Below are 21,412 nucleotides of genomic sequence, written 5' to 3'. Positions count from 1 at the left end.
AGATCTTTCTGCCAAATCTTCAGATGCTTTCTGCCAATTCTGGGGAGTTGTGGCTTATTCACCTCTTATATATTAGGAAATGGGGTTGTTTGGAATCAGTGTAGCATTGTGGAGACATTTTTGTAGCATTCAGCTAAAGATAGGTTGAAGATTTTTTCTTGGGGAAAAAAGTAAACTATGAAGCAAATAGGCTTCTTCCTTCTTCCTCTGCTAATTATTAATCTGCTGTCATATGACCACAGTTTTCAGAGAGTCTGTAGTAACATGGACTTCTGAGACTTGGCTGAACAGAAATGTGAGTAAGAGCACATGTTCCCACCAGATCTTTAAAAGGTTCTTTCAACCCTTCTCTTAATGTCAGCCTGCCAAAATCACAGAGAAATTGACCAATTTTTTTTTTTTTACCCATTTGGCATTATAGATTGATAAAACACAAGGTTTAGACAGATTTAAGAGGTTTGCATTTATTTTAATGTAGAAAAATAATCAGGAGCAAAACGTACACTACCAGCATGATTCTGTCATAACCGTTACTATCTAGTTATAAATCTGATTCATTCAAGGAATATCACAGATGTTTCAAGAAAATCTTCCTGGGTGTCCTGCTTTACCGAAGTAAAATATGCCCAGGGGTGCTACTTTCAGCAGGTGCAGAATAAGTTAATGCCAGACCAAGGTTTAGAGCAGGCAGCCATGCCACCACCTCCCCATGCCTAGACTCCAGTCCCTACCCTCGACACGTGCATGCATGTGAAGCCACGTTGCGCTGACCGAGGACAGGTATGTCAGAAATAGGGTGGCACCTGATACATAGAGTATACTGTATTTATACATAACATAGAGAATGTACATGTGTATCGTACGTATGTTTACGTGGGTGACCCAGACTTATCACGTGTCTCTGCACATGCAGTGACAGTGACTTGGTAGAGTCCCTTGGCTTCTAAACTGTCCTGTTATAGTGGGTATTCATAGATGAAGTCCTGAGATGAACGACTCTCAGCATGGTGACTCCACGTAGTCGTTGTCTAGCCCACGGCGGAACCGCGCCGTCAGGGAGCGGCTGATGACAATCACCCGGGGTGCCATGCAGTCTTCTCTCCTGTGCAGAATGTTCCAGATGAGCATGGCGGCTGCCAGGGTGGCCAGCAGGCAAGCACCAATGTTCAGATAGCAAGACCAGGACAGGTTGGTGTATGGGCCAATTCTGTAGAAAGTCACCAGCCCAATGACCAGGACAAAACCTGGAAATGAAAGAGAAGTGTTCAGAAAGCTGTGTTCTGAGTCTGGGAAGGACTGCAGAAACTTCTGATTGGGAGCCACACAAAAAGGCATGTTCCATCTCTCCCTGACCCTCTGTCCTCCTAGTATGGGCTCTGCCTGTTCTGGTGTGTGGCTGCTGTAGTGTTGAACTGCTCTTGTTGAGCCTCCTGTGGGCTCTGATGGCCCTGGGTCTGGCGGCCATGGGGGTGGCGTGTGTTTGCTTAATTCTGCCATGGAATACGTTCTAGGTAGCTCCAGAAGGAAACAGTCTGGTCCTGGTATGTGCCCTGAGATCAGCCGTGGCGGGCCTCCCTCAGAGCCAGCACTGAGGCCAGTGGCACCACCACCTCCTTCTCCTGACCCCAGGCAGACGCAGCAGCGATGGTGCGTCAGACTGTGTTCCATCCATCTCTGACTTTTATACATGCTTCATTAGTCCAAAGCACCAGCACCCAGATATTTTCTATATCTTGTCTAGAAACAATTCAGATTGGTATGTAACTTGTTCTCAACTTGTGTTCCTTGGGTTCTCTGGTTCTTAGCTCTTGCTTCCAGAGGTAATGGAGATTTTCTTTCCAAACTCCAGGTGGCTCCAGTGCACATGCTTAGGGAGGAGAGGGAGAGGAGAGGGGGGCCTCGCCCGGTCCCCTCTTCGTGGGTTTGGTCCCTTCTCTCACTTCCCAGTGGAAGCACCTTGTTCCAGAATTTCCCTTCTGCCTCCCCACGCTGCTCCCTCCTGCTGCTTCTCCTCCTGTCCCCTTCTCTTATCGAAGTCTGAAATGGGGGTTTGGGGCAGGTCACCTCAGTTAATGTGGGCTTGTTCACATTTAGTTAGCAGTTAATACTGGAGTCTCACTTACTTTTACAGTTTTATCTTTAAGGAGTTCCAAAGACTTGAATTTATTAGTTCTTATAATAGGAAAATCAAGATTTTATGCCCAGTCTGTTGACCAAGATAGTAGGACACTGCTATCTGATAGAGAAGGCAGCGCCGATAGAGTTGCAAGTCTCCTCTGGCTGGTGAGAGTGCCCCTGCCTCCAGCCGGCTTCCCCCAGCACAGTCCTCTGTCCATCCAGTAACCTGGGTGAGTCTGTTTCTTGTGCCCAAAATGCCAGACTAGGACAAAGGCTCTCCATTATGCAGCAGGTCCAGATCACACTCTGCAGCTCCACTTGGACTTGTCCACATTCCTTCTCCAGGCTCTGGCCATGGGAGAGAGAGGAAGGAAGACAGAGATGGGGGACGGGGGGAGACAGAGCGACAGACAGGCAGAGAATGAGCTGGAGAACAGGTTTGGTTTTTCTGAAGACTGAGCACCATTGCCCTGTCCCTATCCCCTCAGTGAGTGAGAACTGGACACGTATCTACCTCCATTTTGTCCTGAACAATGAGGTGATTAATCTCTAGGTTAATGGGTTTTTTTGTTTTTTTTTTTTAAAGATGACCAGTAAGGGGATCTTAACCCTTAACTTGGCGTTGTCAGCACCATGCTCTTCCAAGTGAGCTAACCGGCCATCTCTATATAGGGATCCGAACCTGTGGCTTTGGTGTTATCAACACCACACTCTCCCAAGAGAGCCATGGGCCGGCCCTTTATAGTACTTCATGGAGCTTTTTATTTATGGAGAGCTCCTAGATACTTCCTTTCTACCAAAAGTAATGTTCTCTTTGTAAGTCATACTAACTAGAGGAGACTTCCTGCATGTCTCTCTACCAGTGATTTTTGTGGTGGTGATTTTTGCATTAGTGGGGTGAAGGAATCACAGCCTGTGTTTTGTGTTATGAAAATGAAAATACTCTCCATATGTATCCCCTCATTTTTACTGACGTCTTCAGGTGCTTTTTGCTAGCCAGGGGAGTTAGTTATGCTTGTTTCAAGACTCAGAGGAGGAGGATTGGAGCAGGGTCGCAGGTACTTTGGAGAGAGGAGCCAGCTTGCGTCCGTGAGGAGAAGCAGGCAAGGCACGGCATGAGGGCTGCTCACAGGGCAGCTCAGAGGCCCCCGTGGCTGGAAGGAGTTGCCAGCTGATAGCGGCAGCAGCTGTTATTAGGCATCCACCCTGAAGAGGGATGCAGATGGCCACCCCCTGCTGTGGCCGAAGGCTATTTTTTCTCTCTTCCTGAGCTTCCTTTCAGTTCATGCGTATTACAAAAACATTTAAAAACCTCATGTGGCTTCAGCTCCAGTCCCACAATATCATCCATCAAAAGGGAACAGTGGAGGAGTTGGGCCTCCCCTTGGCCTCAGCGTAAGCCAATAGGCAGGGCCGTCCCCCCATGGCTCCATGGTCTGACTTAGGGTCAGTTTATGTCACTGGTGCATAAAGAGAGAGGACCTGGAGGTAATTTCATTTCAAGAAGTTTTTGTTGGAGGCTTGTGAATTATGGAAACTCAATCAAAGGAGCTGACCTAAGCCTTTTGGAAAGAACTAAGAAGCAGTCACCCCCGGGGCAGGCAGCAAGAGGAAAGGGAGAGAATACTGTGTGCCCGCCCAGGTGCGTGCAAGAACCTGCTTCACTGGCCTGGGCTTTCCTGGCTACGACCACATGGAAAACAACGGTGTTGCTCTGCAACTCCACTCCTCTCCAGGTATGTGCCCGAATGAAGCTTGTCCACAATCATTCCCCTGAGTCAGCCACCTCCAAAGTGCACGTCCATAGGACATGGATGAGCTTTGGACAGCCCGGCAGGGGGTAGCTAAACACTGAACGGCAGGGAGAAGGAATGTGTGGATAGATGACATGAGTCTCAGAGACAGGGTGGCCCACGAGGAAGTCATGAGGGACACACACAGGACAGTTCCTCTGTCTGCAGTTCAAACACAGGCTCAGCTCAACAAGCTGATTTTTAGGAAAACTTGAGGAATAAAACTATAAAGAAAACATGGGAATGGCTGACCCAGCATAGGAGAGCAGTCACCTCCGGGGAGGAGAGGGGCTTCTCAGTGCCCATCTCGTTATGTGTGCCGGAGTACACGCGTATCATAGTGATTCCCTCATACACGTGTCTCACAGTAAAACATCTTAAGGGATCGAAGTGCCACTAATCTGAGATTCTTCGGTTAACAAGTACCTCCTGAAGTCAGGCCTGACAGTGACAAGCTTCAGGTTTTGGGGTTTCCTGGCTGTGCTGGATGGCCCTGCTGAGGACATTAATGCTCTGGACTTGCTTCTCTCACAGACACACCGTGATTTTGTAAAACACGCGTCAGTCTCCCCTCAGCTTCCGGTGCCTCAGCCTGGTGGCCCCTTCCCCACCGCTGTGACTCCCTGCCTCCATCATGCTGTGGCCACACCAGCCCTTCCTGCCTTTACGAGCTGCCAGACCCACCCACTCTGGACTTTTCCTTGTGCTGCCATCCCTCAGCTCGGCAGCCCTGGGAGGAGGGGTTTGGCTTCAAGTCCCATGTCCCGGCCTGTCTCAGCACCTTTTCCCACTGCCTCATTTCCCCTTGGGAGGGCCGGCTCCCTGGAGCTGCAGCTTGTCCCACCCATTGACCATGGTTGCCAGTGTCTCTCAGTAATTACGTGGTGAGTAAGTGATTTGGAGCAAATCAAAGTAGCTGTGATCATACAGTCAGTAAGATGGAGTGGAACACAGCATGGACCTGCAGGGAAGGAGATGAGGGAAGAACAGCATAGGCTTCTCAGTGACCAAAGCCCACCAGGGGCCAGGACCACACTGATCATAGTGGAGTAGATGCCGCATCGGTGCCAGTGCTGCCACGCTGGCGGCTTACAAAGCATGTGGAGGACACATGGATCCCAGGGAGTGATTTGAATCAGTACACAGGCCCAGGCTCCACAGACCTGTCTATTCTCCACTCGCGTGCCAGGGACCATGCTTGGTGTAAGTGTTAGTGCACCCAGATGGCTAAGGCACCCTTAACTTGTTCTTGGCAGACTGGGGGGGATGAAGATTAAATTGTCACTGTGTCTGGAGGAGCTGGGGAGCAAGGGGCTGAACACACCCTGACAGAGGGTAACATTTGGCAGGGGCCTTGCCATGCCAGGACACTTGGCATGTCGGAAGGCCCTCCACACTCTTTAAGTAGATGGTGGGGCTGACTAGGTAGCTCAGTGGGTTAGGGCACAGAAGTATAACACCAAGGTCATGGGTTTGGATCCCCTTACTGGCCAGCTGCCAAACAAAAAAAGCGTACCTAGATAATTGACGAAAATATCAGCTCATGGTACGAATCCACAGAGTGTGCAGGCAGGACAGCAGCCCAGCTTCCTGACCCCCCAGGCAGTTCCCTGCTGGCTGCTCTGTCCTGGCAGTGGGAGAGGCCCGAGAGGCTGGGGGCTGCCAGGCAGGATGCAGGACACGGGACGGGGGAGCAGCCCCTTCTGCCTGCCCAGTGCTCCAGCACCATAAGCTCACTAAACTGTCTTACTATTCACTTATTGTGACTGATTTTCTCAAGTACTTTTTTGTAGCAAATGAGTGTTACTTATTTTCTTAAGATCAGTGTTGTGTGTTTTTGAGAACAGGGTAGGCTTGTTCCTTTGTTGCCATTTGGATCATTTTCATCTACTTATTACCCCACTGTGGTTAGCTCTGCAGCTTACCATGTGCACAAGCCTGGGCCTTAGTGCGCATGAGCTTCGAGCATGCTGTTTTCTATATATAAGATGAAAGAGCACTCGGTACAGATAAAGTGATTAGAGAAGTTATAAGTTCATATGTGCTGCAATGACCTGGCATAGCTACACATCCTGAAAAGACAAGTTGGAAAAGTGGTAAAGACGATGGGGTCAGGTGTGAGTGTGGAGCCTGGCAAAGAGATGCTGTTCACAACATAAACGTGAACCAGCTGGGCCTCTGCCTCTTTCCTCATCAGTTCTAGGCTTATTGAAAATGCAGCAATAAGAGGCGCTGGGCTGGTTTTAAGTAGAGATCTGGGCATCTCACTTCCCTAACTGGGGCGTGATACAAAGGCTGCGTCTTACTTGCCCCCAGAAGTAGAAAGGAAAAGTATAGGTCTGTACCTTGTGTGACAGGAGGTTAACTAAAATTTTACGTTTACATGCTCTTACATTTACTTAATTCTGTGTAAAGACCAGTGCTGGATTTCGTTTTGTTTTGGTTCAGCTTAGCATACATGTAGACGGAGAAAGGGTTTATACATGTAGAACATTCTCCCGCACAAGTGAGATATAGGGCACCGGCCCAGGCCCTGAGCCTTGAGGAGAGCTGGAGAGGTCCTGAGCACCTGGGTGCTGGGGTGGGAGATGTAGCTGGCCCAGGGACATGTCGTGCAGAGGTGACTCTGCCCTCGTCCCAGCACAGAAGAGCAGATGGGAGCACAGCTGTTAGCACTGCATGGCCCCTGTTATTGACAATTGTCCAAATCCTACCCTGAGACAACAGAGAAGAGTGTATGTACTGAGTAGACACATGATAGGAGGGAATCTTCCAGAAACACGGAAAGCGCAGGCACGAGGCCCCATGCTCAGTGTGTCTCTAGCCTCAGCCTCCTGACGTTGGTAAAAGGCAACTTGAATCACTGCTGTGGATGTCACTCTGAAGCAAGGTTCGTCTTTCAGCTCATAAACTTATCTGCTGGGAGGGGGGGAGGAAACGGATGAAGGCAGCTGAGGCTGGCCCTAAACTTTGAGTTTTGCATTTCTGTTTATTTTATTTTATGACGCTGGCTGTACAGCTCTGTCTTTATATTAACACCCCTTTTTCGTCAGTGTCCTTTCCTCTGAAGACTTCTCTCTCAGAACTTTTCGATGATGTTAGCCAGTTTCTCCAGAAGCAAGCTAAGGGGGAAGAGTTTTAGGAAATACTGAATTCTGCACATGCAGTCAGTTCCATCTCACGAGGTCTTGTTGCCAAAGCAAACAGCCTCTTCCTGAGCACTGGCTGCGGGGCAGTGTAAACTGCAGCTCAGCTGCAGAGCTGTCCCTCTGCTCTCTCTTTTCTTTCCTGCCTGCTTCCTGCGGCTTGGGCTCTATCACAGGCCCTTCCTTTTGGAATGACCATCAAGCCTAGATGCAGGCAGCATGAGTGGAAAGACCCCAGGGCTGACCCCTGACGCTCTTCACACAGCTGCAAAACTCGCAGATGCGGTGCCTGTGCCGGAGATCTAATGTGATTGCTTCTAAAGAGAATCTTCACAGGGCAAACTGGTTAGTGGACAGTCCCAAGGCACTGCTGTGGTTGGGGTTTTCCGACACTGTGGGCAGCAGAACGATAGTGATGCACACGATTCCTCAACCCTGTGTTTCCACGGGAGCCTGGAGCTCCAGGTGGTCCCAGCAGTCAGAGAAGGGAGAAGGGAAGGAAGAGATGGGGACATGTGGCTGGGTGTAGATGGATGCCTGGGAAGTGGGTACAACAGACAGAAATATGAATTATCCAGACCATGAAAAGTATTGGTTTATTGTAAACAACAACAGAAAACTCATATATTCCCATTAGACAATCCTTAAGTCTGAGCTGGCCCGTGGCTCACTCGGGAGAGTGTAGTGCTGATAATACCAAGGCCATGGGTTCGGATCCCTTACAAGGATGGCCGGTTAGCTCACTGGGTGAGCGTTGTGCTGACAACACCAAGTCAAGGGTTAAGATCCCCTTACCGGTCATCTTTAAAAAAAAAAAGAAGAAGAAGAAGATCCCTGAGTATAAGAAAACAGCAGAATTCCCCACCAGCTCATGAGATTCCAGTTCACTAAGTGTTTATCAGCCCTGCTGAGAACTAAAAAAATCAGCATCTTCAGAGGGATGAACTATGTGGCCCTCAGAGTGTCTAAGCTTTGCCATCAGAAGGACAAATCTTAGGATTTCCAGAGGTGGAGAAAGGAAGCCTGCTGACAGGAAGTTGGGTAAGGCTTTTAGCAGCTTCTGATTGGGTTTTACAGGTAACTCCACTTTTAAAGTCATCCTGCTTGAACTTGAGATGCTTTGTGTCACGAGGAGGGAACCAGCTGAGCTGGGAGGTAGATGGGCCAGGGCGCAGCGTGGAAGTGGTCCTGTCGAACACTTAGGTCATCAGCTGCTGAGCATGACATGGAAACTCTCAGTGTGCAGGTGACATTGAACTCTGAAGGGCCCCACAGTGGAAACCAGGTGCAAGCATGGCAGAGCAGGCAGGTGCGAGCTCACCTTCTTGAGAGAAGCAACACTCCACATGTGGCGCGGGGCTTGGGCCCACTGGTTATGTTCCTTTAAAGGAGATTTAAAACTGGTGGAGAATGTTCCCAGGGACAACCAAAAAGCCATTCTGAAGGCAGTTCAGAATAAAACAGAGAACAGTCGATTCCTGCAAGTCAGCTGTTCTCAGAATGTCCCTAGGTATCATGGACACAGATTATGCTATCCAGGACACAATTTCTAGTGTCCTTGATATAGTGCTCTGGACTTTTTGGGGGTTATATACCACCATTTTCCAAAAAGGATTAGAAGTCAGTTATACGAATTATAATGGTAATGAGGATAAAAGAGAGATTTTTTTAGGGGAGGAAGCAGGTGAGACGCATGGTTGCTGTCATCCACCAGAACCTGGGCTCCCATCTCTCTGGCTACCAGGACAGAGGGAAACCCTGCTGAGCCCAGCCTTCTTGTAGCGAGGAGGCCCAGGTCCTCACATGGACCAGAGGGAGCACCACACAGGCTCTGACCAAGGGGACAGCCACAGCCTTGCCAGCTTGACCCCAGTGCCTGGCCACAGTGTTCTTGTGCAAGACTTGGTAAGACAGTGCAGCCACCCTGGTGACTCCAGAGATGGCTGAGGAGCTGCCCTCAGATGATGCGACTTGACCTCGGCGCAGAGCTCTGCATAGCTGCTGGATTATTCCTCCTAACAATGTTTCCTTCAGGCTGGGCTTGGTCAGCTCGGCCTGGCTGGGGGACCCACGTGGAAACCAAAGAGCAGGTGGGAGGAGGGTCCACTCCAGGAAATTTTGGACCCTGACATCGTTCTCACCAAGAAGGACAGTTTGCCACCCAGGGGGACAGTGGGAGTGCCTGGCAGTGTAGAGCCCAAGTTCTGCACCAGAAAGCACAGAGAGGCGTTCTGGGACTGACAGCTTCTCCAGGTGGGTGTTCCCCAACAAGGAGCAAGCAGAGCCCAGCAGTACAGCCAGGACACACCTGATAGTGCAGAACATGCTCACTAGCCACCGGGAGCTAAGCTGCCTGTAGAACTCACCCCGCAGCTTTTGAGTGTCTGCTGCCAGGGTCAGACAGTAGCTGCAGTGATCAGAGGCTGGGGTGACCTTTTCCCTTTTCATCAGTCACTTGCCCTGACCCCGTTCAGTGGTCTTCCCCCTCCTCTGCCAGAGCCTCTCTGCACAATTGACGAGACTGCAGACTGATAGAACAAAGGCACAGCCAAAGAGAGAAGAGGAAATAACAGAAGAAAAAAGCCAGGAAAGATCTGTGCAATGTGTGGGGCCATAAAGAGGCCAAGTGGGTACTCGCTGGGTGGGCAGGGCCCTGCACCCCTGGGCTGCCCACTGCAGAGGCTCAGCGCAGGAAGAGGGAGCCGGCCTCTGCAGGGCATCCATGCTGTCAAGTCCAGTCACTCCTTGTAGACCCTGCTCCACTGCCCTACACAATACCCATGGGCCCACCAACTGCCACTGGGGTCACAAGAACAGGGACAGGGAGCATATGGTTGTAGCAGGTGCTGTGGGTGCTGGGGAGGGGGGCGGGAGAAGGGCTTCACATGCTGCCGTCGCTTGATAGTTGCATGATAGACTGATCGTGCCCTGCAAGGGCTTCAGCAAGGAGAGAGGGGAGAAAAACCTGGCATTTTGCACATGCCGAGGTACCCACAACAACAGAAAGAATGAGAAAAAGGAAGAGGAGGAAGAGAGAAGGTGGACAGAGACCAAGGAGACTGACCAGAGCTGCTTTTCAGTGACCTACTTGCTGGTCAGAACCCCCAAGGGACTCGGACACTCTGCGGCCCAGGCGCTGCCTGCCTAACACAGAACTCTCATTGCAAGTGAAACACGGGGTTTCACAGGGTGTCCAGTGTGTGGGAGGTAGGTAGAATAAGGGACAGAATAAGACTTTTTTAACTTTAAATTATATTTGGAAAATTATACAAAGGAATTGGATACACTATTGCTTGTGAGGGCCTGAATACGTTGGAGTAAACCATTTGCTTTGGCTCATACTCCCTAGTTTTGACCTACAGAAACAGCAGTTTCATACCTGTTAGGTTCTCCCTATCGTCACTGAGAAAGGGCCATTGGGAGCCACATCCCCAAGGGGCAGAGGGAGAGTCTTGTTACAGACCCGGCATCCAGTGAGCACGTGTTGCCGCCCAGACGCGTGTGGGGCACATGCAAGTGGGCAGAAGCTTCTTGCGCTGGAGTCAGCGGGGCCTCCTCCTGGCTGTGCTTTCTCTCGTGGGTTCCAGCTTTTTTGAGCCTCCTGGTTAGTTTGGTGGATTTTTCCCTTCCTCTTTTCAGGAGCATCTTCTCTCCCCCGCCCGCCCCACCGCTGAGGCTTGCTTGCATAACAGGTAACAGCAGGCGTTTCCTCGTCCTGCGGCAGGACGTCCTGGCGCCCTTCAGTCTCTCCCTGGCTGTTTAAAACAGACCGGAGCACAGGAAAACCCAGTTCTAAAATTAGCCACGCGGGAGAAGAAAGGCACATGGCTCTCTCTGCACTGTTTGTCAGCGAGACAAGTCTAAACACAGCCAATGCATTTCCTTTTTCGGCAAAACAGACCTGTCGGGAGTGATGGTCGGACATTGAGGGGGAGAGGCCGCCTTGGAGGCAGGAGGAGTCACCCGAGACTCCCGGGCCCACCCCTTGGAGCTTCTGGCTTCTTCCGCAGGCCCCCCACCTTTCTGACAGGTTTTGGACAGAGCCTGGTACAGCCTTTTCAGAGGTTGTGCTTTCCTAGAAATACTCAGGAGGGGGTGGCACAGTAACTCCCCCACCAGGACAGGGCCCTCAGGAGACCTTTGGCAGCATCCCCTCAGCATTGCTGCAAGACAAATCAATTTTAGCTAATAGGGGGGCTTTTCCCCCATTTTGATTTCTTAGAAATATATTATTTGGAAGCAACACTATCTTGTCCTGAAATGAGTCTGCAAGAAGTAAGCTGTCATTTTTGACATGCCAAACCCACAGTAGTTCTAATTCCAAATATGCACTTCGAGATTTATTAAGAAATGTAATGATCAATTTGAGTATCCTGCTAGAAGCACTTGTTTTCAGAATCAGCTGACCTGTTACTTTTGTTTCTTTTATGCCACTAAAATATCTTTATTTTAATCCAGCTCTTCAATCAAATTTCCAAAATCTTCCATTTCCTTCTCTAAGGGATGGAGTTTCAGATAGTCACACATAATAGAGATTGGTGGTATCAGTGAGATGGAGGAACACTGTTTCTTTTATGGCCTTGAGGTCAGTAGAGGTTAAGTGGGTAACTCTCCTACACGTGTCCTATCATATGGAGCATCTGTGTTTTCACCCATAGTCACAGAGCCAAGGTGCAGCTCCTATTCTGACAGCAAGCCCTGGGCTCTCCCACTCACACCTTGCAATGCCCCCCTTCCTGCCTCACCGCCAAGGGGAAGTGACTTGCTGGGGACCATGCCACACCACCATGTTATAAATGGCGCTCAGGAGGGCCCAGCTTCCTGGTTCCCACCAGGCGCTTTCCAGCACACTAATACCTGCCATGGCATGTCGGCCTCGTTCTGGAAATTGCATTTCTTAAGGAAGATCCATTATTCCTAGAGTGATTCCCTTCAGACTTCCTGCCACTTCCTTTGTTGAAATGTACATTCAACCTTAGGAAATGCTCCTGTTGTGTGCCGAGAAGGAAGGGCAGGTGGGCCAGCTGAAAACATGCCACGCCCTGGACCTGGCTGAGCGTGGCCACCTCAGTTAGGTCTCCATGTCCACAGGCCCTCTGGAGCCCACGTGGTCCTAGAGAGTAGCAGAATGCCCAAGCTTCCCCAGGTGTCATGATCCTTAAAACTCAGTGGGCAGGATGGAGTGGCGTGCAGAGAAATTGGCAGAAGCCCCTCTGATGGCTGGGGTCACAGCTAGACAGCCACCAGGGCTTCCACCACTCGCTGGGAACCTCCCAGAGCAATTCCACAGTCGTTTATGACAGTGCCACCACACTCACCCTTTGAAGATGGCAGGTGTTTTCATGCCCTGTCCTGTCTGGCTTACAGTGGCTGCTGGCTGGTGGGCAGGAGGTGGGGTCCAGTGTTGAGGACCCAGCACTATACAGAGCCGGGCTCTTGCTCCCCACACTCAGGTGGCAGCTCCAGGAAACTGAGCACATCGTTATGGTCCTGCTGTGTGCACCATTGTTAGAGCCAGGACAGAACATGTGTGCCCACGTGTGCGGACACTTTGCTGTCCACATGGTCGGTGTGTAACATGCTAGCATGTTCTCTTTACTTTTTGTGTGCTGCTCTTGAGAAAGGGCCTGCACTGACCCCAGGCGCGGTCCCAGGAAACTGCATTTACAACAGAGCGTGTGCCCTGACTTCCCATTTGTGCACTGTGCCCACCAGCTGGGCCAGCAGTGGGGGCATGGGGTCAGGCAGGCTCTCCCGCCTCTGCCCAGAGCAGGTAGGAGCCCAAATCCAGGCCACCCCGAAGAGCTGCAGACAGGCCGATCAGATACCAGGTCCCATAGAGTTGGAAAAGCAAAGCACATTTGCCTGGTGCACTGGCGCCACGTTTAAAATGGGAGAGAATGTGACAGAGGGACAAAGCTGGGGGTGCATCCTCTGCACCCCTCAGCCTGTGTATTTCTGTTTTGCTCTTGCCCATGGCAGTGTGTGGGGAGGGAGGATGACCCATGGCTGCTCGGGGGCAGACTGCACCTCCCCGCCAGGCTACCAAAGGCTCTGCGGCCCTGTGACCCTGCCCTGCCCCCCTGCACCAGGGGTACTTACTTGCCAGCTGGAATGCAGCGGCCATGGCCTCCTCCCAGCACTGGGAGTCGGACGACAGCAGGGGCAGGCCCGTCAGCCCCAGCACGAAGGTGATCTGGCCCGCCGCAAGCGCCGCCGTTGCCACCAGGTTGCAGGCGCGCATCATGTCAAACTGCACTGCGGGCCGAGGGAGAAAAAAGGCAGTCAGTGTGGGATGACCAGCTCGAGGAGAAGGCAGCAGACAGGCCAGGCTCTGCCAGTCCTTCCTGATGGCCACCGCTGTCTCAGTGCCCGGCACTCCTTGGGAAGGGCGGTAGCACATCCGGAGGCTTGTCTGCACAGAGCCCTCATGCCGCTGTCCCGGGCATCTCCCTGACCGCTGAGGGCTCATCAGCTCCCAGGTGTGCCTAGAGAGGTCACCTCCCACCTGGGAGAGGCCTTTCTCTGTGATGTGTGTCTTTGTGGGATAGCCGTTCCCCCCAACTCAGCACACACCAGTGCCAGTGTGGCGGGGTAAATGGAGGCTAGCTGCGCCATAGCACCCGGCCCCACACTCATGTTGCCACCCTGGTTAGGTCACTCTGTAGCTGCTGGCGATAGGGCCCAGCCCATGTCAGCTGCTGTCTGGCATGTCAGCTTTTCTGATCCTGGGAGGTCAGTGTCACTGTCCCTTCTCACAGGTGAGGAACACGGGCCCCATTACAGTGAGTGGCTGGTCCAGGCCACTCACAACCCACAAGGGGCACAGCAGGAGCAAACCCTGGTCTGCCAGACTTGGCCCCCGTCATTCTGGTCCCTTGGCATCCCCTCCTGCTCGTGCCTGCCTCGTGCCCTGCTCCTCTTTCCCCCCACCCTAGCCTGGTCCCAGGAGGAAGTCTGCCAGGGACTGCAAAGGGAGGGCGCTTTGTGCCAGAGACTTACAGATCCTCTGCTTCCTCCTCAGGAGCTTCCATGGGAAGCCAGGGTGGCAGGAGCAGGTTGGGCGAGCATGGGTGGGCAGGCTCTCTTGCCTTAGGTATGAGATACTGCTTTACCTCTGCGAGTTTGTAAATGGTTAGAGATGGTGGTAGAGCCACTGTCACCAGTATCAGTGATTCCATATGATCAACCCAAGCATTTATTGAAATGCAGTTTGGATACACGGAGTAGTTTTAAAGCTCCTGAGCACAACACACACGCCCCTCCTCCGCCTCCCAACCCCTTGGGCTCAGCGCCTGCCTCTGCTTCCTGCCTCCCTCCCTGCCTTACCCTCTGCTCAGCTCTCATCCTCGGGGGACATCTCCCACCCTCCCTGATGGAACCCCCCAGCAGTATGTTCTACCACATTGCTGGGCACACAATGAGCAGCTCTGCCCTGGGTCCATGGGTGTCCGTCCCCTGCCCACATTGTTAAAGCCCTGCCCCAACCCCTGCTGTCTCTGTGTCTCTACAATCGTCAAGTTCCTGAAGCCAGCACTCAGGAAACCACTGCACCATCCACTCGGACCTCCTCACTGCAGACCAAAGGCTGAGCCCAGCATTGTCCTCCCGCTCCTCTGATGGCCAGGTTGGTGGGCAGCCACTTGGAGTGGAGAGGAGCTGCACTATGATGCAGGCTTGCGGGAGAGTCCTGACTTCGGCTCTCCTCTGTTGTGCTTGCTGGCTTGCAGCTGTGCTTTTGGGAGCTTCCTGTGTCCAAGGGGTCACCTCCACCCAGGTGAGGGGTCTGTGGCAGTATCATCGAGAGACACTCAGAGAAGGAACGTCCCATGTGCTGGGATGGCGGGAGTGCGGGGTGGCGCCTGGCATTACTGAAAAACCCCTGTGCACCGTGAAGTTAGGCCCCCTTCCCTGCGGGTCGTTCTCAGACCATTCAAGTAGCGTGGGGTATCCACCCTCACTGGGAGAGCGGAGCAGGGACCTGCCGTGTGACCCTTGTCTCTGACCAGGAGGCCCCACGTGTGCCCGCCCTGTCTTCAGGCAGGGGTGGCGTCTGTGATTCATGTTTCTCGGTGGACAGGGTCTATATTTAGGCTTGTGGAGTCATGGGACCTTTCAGAGACATTGTGCCACTTCCCACCACCACAGGTCAGCCCGCCTGCCCACTGTGTCCACGTCCCCTCTTGTCATTCGAAGCCGGGGGGAGCTCGCCCTTTTTGGGTCCCAGGCTTTTCCGGCATGCCTGCTCTGGCCTGGGGGCCTCGTGCTCACGGCTTAGAGAGCTGCAGACGCACAGAGCTGCCAGCTGCTGGCAGGGGGCGGTGCCTGTCTTGCTCGACAGCATAGAAGGAGCTCGGTGATGCAGCAGCTTCTCACAGCAAGACAGCCCCGTGGACTTCCCACAGGGGACCGAGAGCTTGTGTTCTTTAGTTTTCATAGTCACCACAAGACATAACCTCTGAAGTCACTAGAATGTTCAGCTCTCTTGTGTAATACTCCAAAAAGAGGAGATGAATGGGGGGCCTGCAGATCCCAGCCAGGGGGCTGCTGATGGGGAAGAGTCAGGAAAGCCTGCCCACATGGTAAAGACACAGCCTGGAGCTGCTGAGTGTGCGGAGGGTTCCAGAATGACCTGGAGGAAGGAGTGGAGGCTGAGGGACTTAGAGACGGCAGAGGACTGCAGAGGCAACTTTTGTCTGAGCCTGGGTGTGGGACACTGGGGCCCTAGATTCCCTCGCCTCCACCAAGGCAAGGGGACCAGGGCCTGTGCGGGTGCGGTGGGTGGGAGCCAGGATCAGGCTGACCAGACCAGTTCTCCAGAACCTTCCTGATTGCTCACATGGTCTTCTCAGCTGGCCCTGACTGATGGCCACGCACAGCATGCGGGAGCTAAGCCCATCCTGTGTGTTTTGAGAGGAACAGATGTGTACTCCGGAAGGTTCCTCCACAGTGTGATCTGGAAAACCATCTGGCTGTCACCTCTATGCTTCCCTTTTTTTTTTTTTTTTTTTTTTTTTTGGTGGCTGGCTAGTACAAGGGTCAAACCATCTCTGTAATTATTTTTACTCTTTATACAAAACCATTCCAAAGGCTCTGCTACTCTGAAAGATCATAGATTTTGGGAGGTGGTAAAATATTATTCCAAATGTTAATAGTAAGTTCCCAAGCTCTGCCTTGAAGACAAGGAAAGACCTGAGTAAATGGGGGGCAGGGGCTTGGGGGACAGGGCTAGCCAGGAAGGAGAGTGGCCTGAGGTGGACTTGAGCACTGCGGGTAACCAAGGCTACCAAGAGCAGAGCACAAACTGACCCCGACCTATCCTTCCACCCCATTTATGCCCTCCTGGCCATCCTTCCTGGCAGCTTCACACACAGCCCTGTGCCACACGCCACGGCAGGAGCTCTGCCCAAAGCACTAGCCCATGATCCCATGCCAATGCTACCTGCATGGCAGCCCTGGGCAGTGGCGCCCTGACTCAGAGGTGCCTGCCAGAGTGTGGTATGAGCATATCCTGGCCAAACAGCATGCAGCCCAGGTGCCTGTCAGCCTGCCTCTCCAGCCAAGTGCGGTCCCATGGGGTGTATTAAGATGCTTGATGCCACCGAAGAGCAGGATGGGGGCTCCCCTGGAGGGAGCCCAGGGCTCCAGCTCATCTGGCCCAAGAGGCAGTGGAATTCACACATTTATCTATTTGAGTAACACCTTGTTCCAGAAAAAGGACTTAGGGTGCTGGACAGAATGCAGGAAATATGGGAAGATGGAGTAAACGTGGAGAATAAATCAAAGAGAAGATGGAGGCCAGCCCTGTGTGGGGTCATGAGGTGCCCTCAGGTCTCCATGGGTGCCCCCAAGTTCCTCACAGGGAAGAATGAGCCTCTCATCAGGAATCCAAGTCCAGTCGCCACAGGCTACAGAACAGCCAGCTGGTGGGAAAATCCCCCACAACCCTCCTTGAGGACCCAGCGTGACGTGGAGGTGACACAGGAAGGCCTAGACCCAGACAAGCTGAGGAACGGCCCCCTTGTCCCCTGACCCTGTGCGTTTGGGGTGCCCAGCAGCACAGAGCACCCTGATCAGAGCTCAGAGCATCAGGGACCACCCAAGTGCCACCCCATCCCTGCCCTCCCTCGTCGGCCCCCTTCATCCCAACCCCTCATAGTGTTTGATTCTGACTCTGTGTGCTCCATGGGGTGGGACCTCAGGGCACAGTGCTGCAGGAGACATCCACACAGCCTGTCATTTGTGTCAGAGTATCTGGCAAAGAACGCCAGCCCTGAGCTGATTCCAGGGGTTGGTGGGGGGCAGACTTGGGTTGCTGCCCCTCCCTAGAGGGCTGGTTCCAAGAACTGTTTTACCCTGGGGTGGGGCTTTGCATGAGCCACAGGGCTGGATGGAGGGCTGTTGGTCAGGCTGGGGACACAGGCGCATGTGAGCTGAAGCTGCGAGTTTGTCTCCATGCTGTGTGGATGGAGGCCTGAGCAGCAGAGAGCAGTGTGGAGAGCTGATGTGGTGTGGCTGGCATGGGAGGGGAATGAACTTCATTGAGGGCTGAAGGTGAGAGAAAGAGACAGGAGCAAGAACCCAACATTGAGAGAGACTCCAGGAGTGTCCCCACCAGGCGTGTCCCCACCTGGGGTCCCAGGGACACAGTCATGGGGCCCCTGGCAATGCCTGCGGATGGGATCTGAGGCTTCCTTCAGGAGCCCCGACTTCCCACTGCTTGTTCCTGTCAGGTCCGGTCGCTCAGGGTCTGTTAGAAGTTGTCAGCGACAGAATGGACCAACGCACCCATTCGTTTCCTTAGTTCAGTCTGGTCAGGCTCATTCATGAGAAGCTTCCGTCGGTATTTCCGTCGTTTGAGAAGGCATTCATTGCTCAGACTCATTGAGGGTCAGCTGCCTGCAAATGCAGTATTAACTGCAGCAGCAACTGACCAGGTGGTCAGGGAGAAGCAGCGATACAAGGCAAGGGTCCTGTGTGGCCTGCTGGCCTGAGGTGACCAGGCTTCAGCAAGTGGATGGCAGGCAGATGGGATGTATGCCCAGATGCTCCAAAGGCTGCACCATCTGCCCAGGACTGCAGAATGAGTGCTTCCGGCCTCCCAGGACATCTGTGTGGCACTGGGGGGGGCAGGATCTGGCAGCACTCAGGAAGCCTTGGGGCCCAGGGCAGGACTGGGGGCTGACAGGCTCCCTCCCACCGGGTGGGGTGTGCTCTATGGGACGGAGAGGCCAGTGCTGGTCTCAGAGCGCAATGAGCGCCAGGAGCCCTGCTTGCCCCCTGGCCCCACCTACCTGAGCCTCGAGCCCTCCAGGACCATGTGGGGCTGCTGCCTACCCAAGAGGCTCTGGCTTTCATTCTTAAAACAATCCAAGAATCCAGAAGGAAAGTTGTCTACCAACAAGGCCTACAGAGACCCAGGTTCAGCTGTGTTTATCTAGCTTCCCAAAAGACCCCTGAGTTCTGGGAGTGCGTTGGAATTATTCACATGCTCTGATCTTTTTTAAGAAGAGGGCTGTTGCTCCCTGCTCATGAAGGATGCCGGGAGGAGCTGACCAGGCCCAGCAGATGGGGGCCAAGTTCCCTGCAGGCCCTTGGCAAGCCTTGTGCTTCCTGCCAGCCTGTTTCTTCACCAATGAGATGGGGGTGATGTTCCCCACCAGGTTTCGACCACACGGCTGGGTGGGGACACTGTGTGTCACTGGAGGATGGCTGGGAACTCTATGCAAGCATTCAGCAGACACATTGCCTAAGCCACACATTTTCTTATGTTGTCTTTAGAACACAAAGAGGGATTCAGCATTGAGGTCTGTGATGTTCTGCAGTAGACCCCAGGCCAGCCACTGTAAAGGGTCATCATCTGGGGAGACCTTGCATTTCAGCAGGCATGGCTGCTTACATGACACATTAGGTAGCAAGTGAATTCATATTTATGGAACTCTTCTTTCCTGTACACACAAAACTGCACTTTCAAAGGCAAGTTCCCAACTTCCAGGGTAGTAAATAGACCCCAGTGACATGCTGTGACCACTCAGGCCCCAACAAGACTGCTGGGGGGGGGGGAAGCAGGTGGCCCCTGGCTCTGAGTCTCTCTCCTCTGCTCCTCCACTCAGTGTCTCCTGCTGTATGTCCCCGGGAACCTCCTACTACATGGCTCGCAGCCTTAAAGACCCTGACAGCCGTGGAGGTGAAGTCAGAGCTCAACCACATGTTTTTAAACTCATTTATTTTACTATTTCCAGCCAGGGGAAAAGGTCTTGATGTGGGTAATGTATCGTCCTTCAGCCACGCAGGATGGCAGAGGAAGCCCAGCTGCCAAGATGAGTCCCATGTAAAGGAGGCAGGGGCACAGTCTGGGCGGAGCAGAAGAGGCCGTCACTCACCACAGACAGGGTGAGCGCAGCTCCCGCATTCCCTGGGATACTGGGTGTCCCCCCTCCTGCCTGCCTGGAGGCCACCCTTGGAGCAGGGCCCAGGGCCTAGGGCCTGAGCACAGCCTCTCCTCATCCATCCACCACACACACACCTCCCGTCCCCTGTGTGCTGATGAGCCCCAGCTGCTCTGAAGGTGACAGAAAAGTGAGCAGACTTACGTTTGACGGTGCCTCGAGACTCCTGGAAGCCCGCCGACTCAGAGCCCCAGCCCAGCACCTCGCAGTCCCGAGCATCTGCCTGCCCGGCCCTGGCCCCGGGGCCTGGCCCTCCCCGGCCCTTGTCCACCAGCCAGCAGGACCTCCAGAGCCCCACGCTCCGCTTGCGCCCGTCCTCCAGTGTCTGGTACACCCAGTTTGGGGTGAAGGCTGCTGCATTGTTGAGGATGAGAGAGACGAGGGCGGCCAGCACGGCTGTGGCCACGAGTTTCTGGACAGTCATTGCTGTCCGCCGGTGCTGTCTGTTTATCACAGAGAAAGTCCAAGTCCCAGTCGGCCACCGTGAATGCAGATAGAGCCGGGCGCTGCTAGGGGAGGCTAGAGAACATCGCCACTCATTCTCAAGGCAGTGCAGGTGGCGCCAGCCAGGCAGACGAGACACTCGCCCAGAGGTGTTGGGAGAGACCCATAGGACAGGTGCGGGTGAGCCCACCTCACGGCCCTGCCTTATCCTCCCTCCTGCACCTGGAGCAGCGCCAGCCCTGTGTTAAAGCCGGTGGCCGCTGTGAGGCCCATCCCTGGGAGGAAACAGGGACACCAGAGAGAATCCAGAGTCGTGAGTGCGCCGTCTTCCTGGGAAGCAGAGGCCAAGGGAGGCTGTGCCAGCGTGTGCCTCTTCCTCCTGCAGCGGCAGAGAACAGAAAGTAACTCGAGGGCCTTAGGACCAGACGTGGGAACCAGGCTCGGAGCAGGGCCACGGGGGCAGCACAGATTCGGTGGCCGCCTCTCTGCTGCCTGGGCCCCCGTCGCAGTGCCTCTGCCACGGATGGCAGGTCCTGGAAAGCAGAGCGCCTGCTGCAAAGAAGTGTGTGTGCAAGCTGGAGTTTTCCCCGTCCCTCAGCAGAGAGGAAATGGTTGTTTTTGAGGCTGTTTTTGGTGAGCTGGAGGGCGTAGCCAACTGCAGCAAATAGTGGCCCAGCCACAGCAGCCAGACACTAACAGGATGTGTTTCCTGATGGGAAAGGCCTGGGGAGACTTCTGAGGCCCGGCTCCAGTTCCCCTCTGCTGCCCCTCCCCACCTTCCTGCCACAGAGGAAAGGCCGGGGACGCTGGCCCAGGACAGGCTCCTGACTTACCTGCTGCTCTTGAGCCTGGCCAGCTGCCAAGATGGATGCCCATGCTGGGCCCTGAGGTCTGGGGACGCTGCAGACCCCTTGGGAGAGGCAGGGCCCTATGGGACCAAGTGCCCCCTAATGGACTTCACACGCACCCAGCCATGAAGTTGTCCCCAGCACAACAGGTACCATGAGCCCATGATGTGCCAGGACCTGTTCTCATGAAAGGGATTCTGCTGTTGGGGGTGGGGGACACAAATGTCACTGCAGGCAGAGTCGGCAGAGGGACTGCTGGAGGGAGCAGAGAGGGTGGGGCATGGGGCAGGGTGCCCCTCAGACAGCTATCCTCGCCAAGCCAAGACTCACATGTCTCAGGGAACAAGTGTGCCAGCCCTGACATATCAGAGGCTCACACTTGGAGACAAACATTATGGAGGGTCTCACGCTCTGTGCCCCATCTCCAGAGACCCCAAACCTAACACCATGATTCCCACCCGTCCAGGGCTCCGAGGCTTTGTGAACGAATAGAGATGCAGGTTCCCACGGCTCTGGCTAAACCGTTCTTAAGCACAGGCGCCTGAGACACGCGGGCAGAGAGTTCAGTTGCCAGCCGAGGCTCCAGGTGGTGACAGTGAAGCCTCTGGCCTGCG

General features: G+C 53.7%; 2 protein-coding genes across 7 annotated transcripts in view; one reads left to right on the top strand and one right to left on the bottom strand.

Annotated features, from left to right (window-relative positions):
* The window catches only part of IFT140 (intraflagellar transport 140), an 82,816-nt gene that overhangs the window by 41,524 nt on the left and 19,880 nt on the right, over window positions 1-21,412 (top strand). The gene's annotated exons all lie outside the window — the stretch shown is intronic.
* TMEM204 (transmembrane protein 204) lies at window positions 1,000-19,930 on the bottom strand. Its single transcript, XM_063100587.1, has 3 exons — window positions 19,651-19,930; window positions 13,160-13,315; window positions 1,000-1,244 (listed from the first exon to the last, which is right to left on the bottom strand). Exons 1-3 carry the CDS (start codon window positions 19,928-19,930, stop codon window positions 1,000-1,002), a joined length of 681 nt encoding a protein of 226 aa, XP_062956657.1.

This window comes from Cynocephalus volans, chromosome 6 (assembly GCF_027409185.1).
Source record: "Cynocephalus volans isolate mCynVol1 chromosome 6, mCynVol1.pri, whole genome shotgun sequence".
Taxonomy (NCBI): domain Eukaryota; kingdom Metazoa; phylum Chordata; class Mammalia; order Dermoptera; family Cynocephalidae; genus Cynocephalus; species Cynocephalus volans.
This window is presented reverse-complemented; position numbering and strand designations above follow the sequence as displayed.

What these genes read in the sequence shown, in the direction of transcription:
- TMEM204 (XM_063100587.1), bottom strand. Translation starts at nt 19,930, where the DNA reads ATGACTGTCCAGAAACTCGTGGCCACAGCCGTGCTGGCCGCCCTCGTC. An exon ending in GTCTCGAGGCACCGTCAAAC is followed by an intron (nt 13,316 to 19,650) that starts GTAAGTCTGCTC and finishes CTCGGCCCGCAG; the next exon opens with TGCAGTTTGACATGATGCGC. An exon ending in CGCTGCATTCCAGCTGGCAA is followed by an intron (nt 1,245 to 13,159) that starts GTAAGTACCCCT and finishes TTTCATTTCCAG; the next exon opens with GTTTTGTCCTGGTCATTGGG.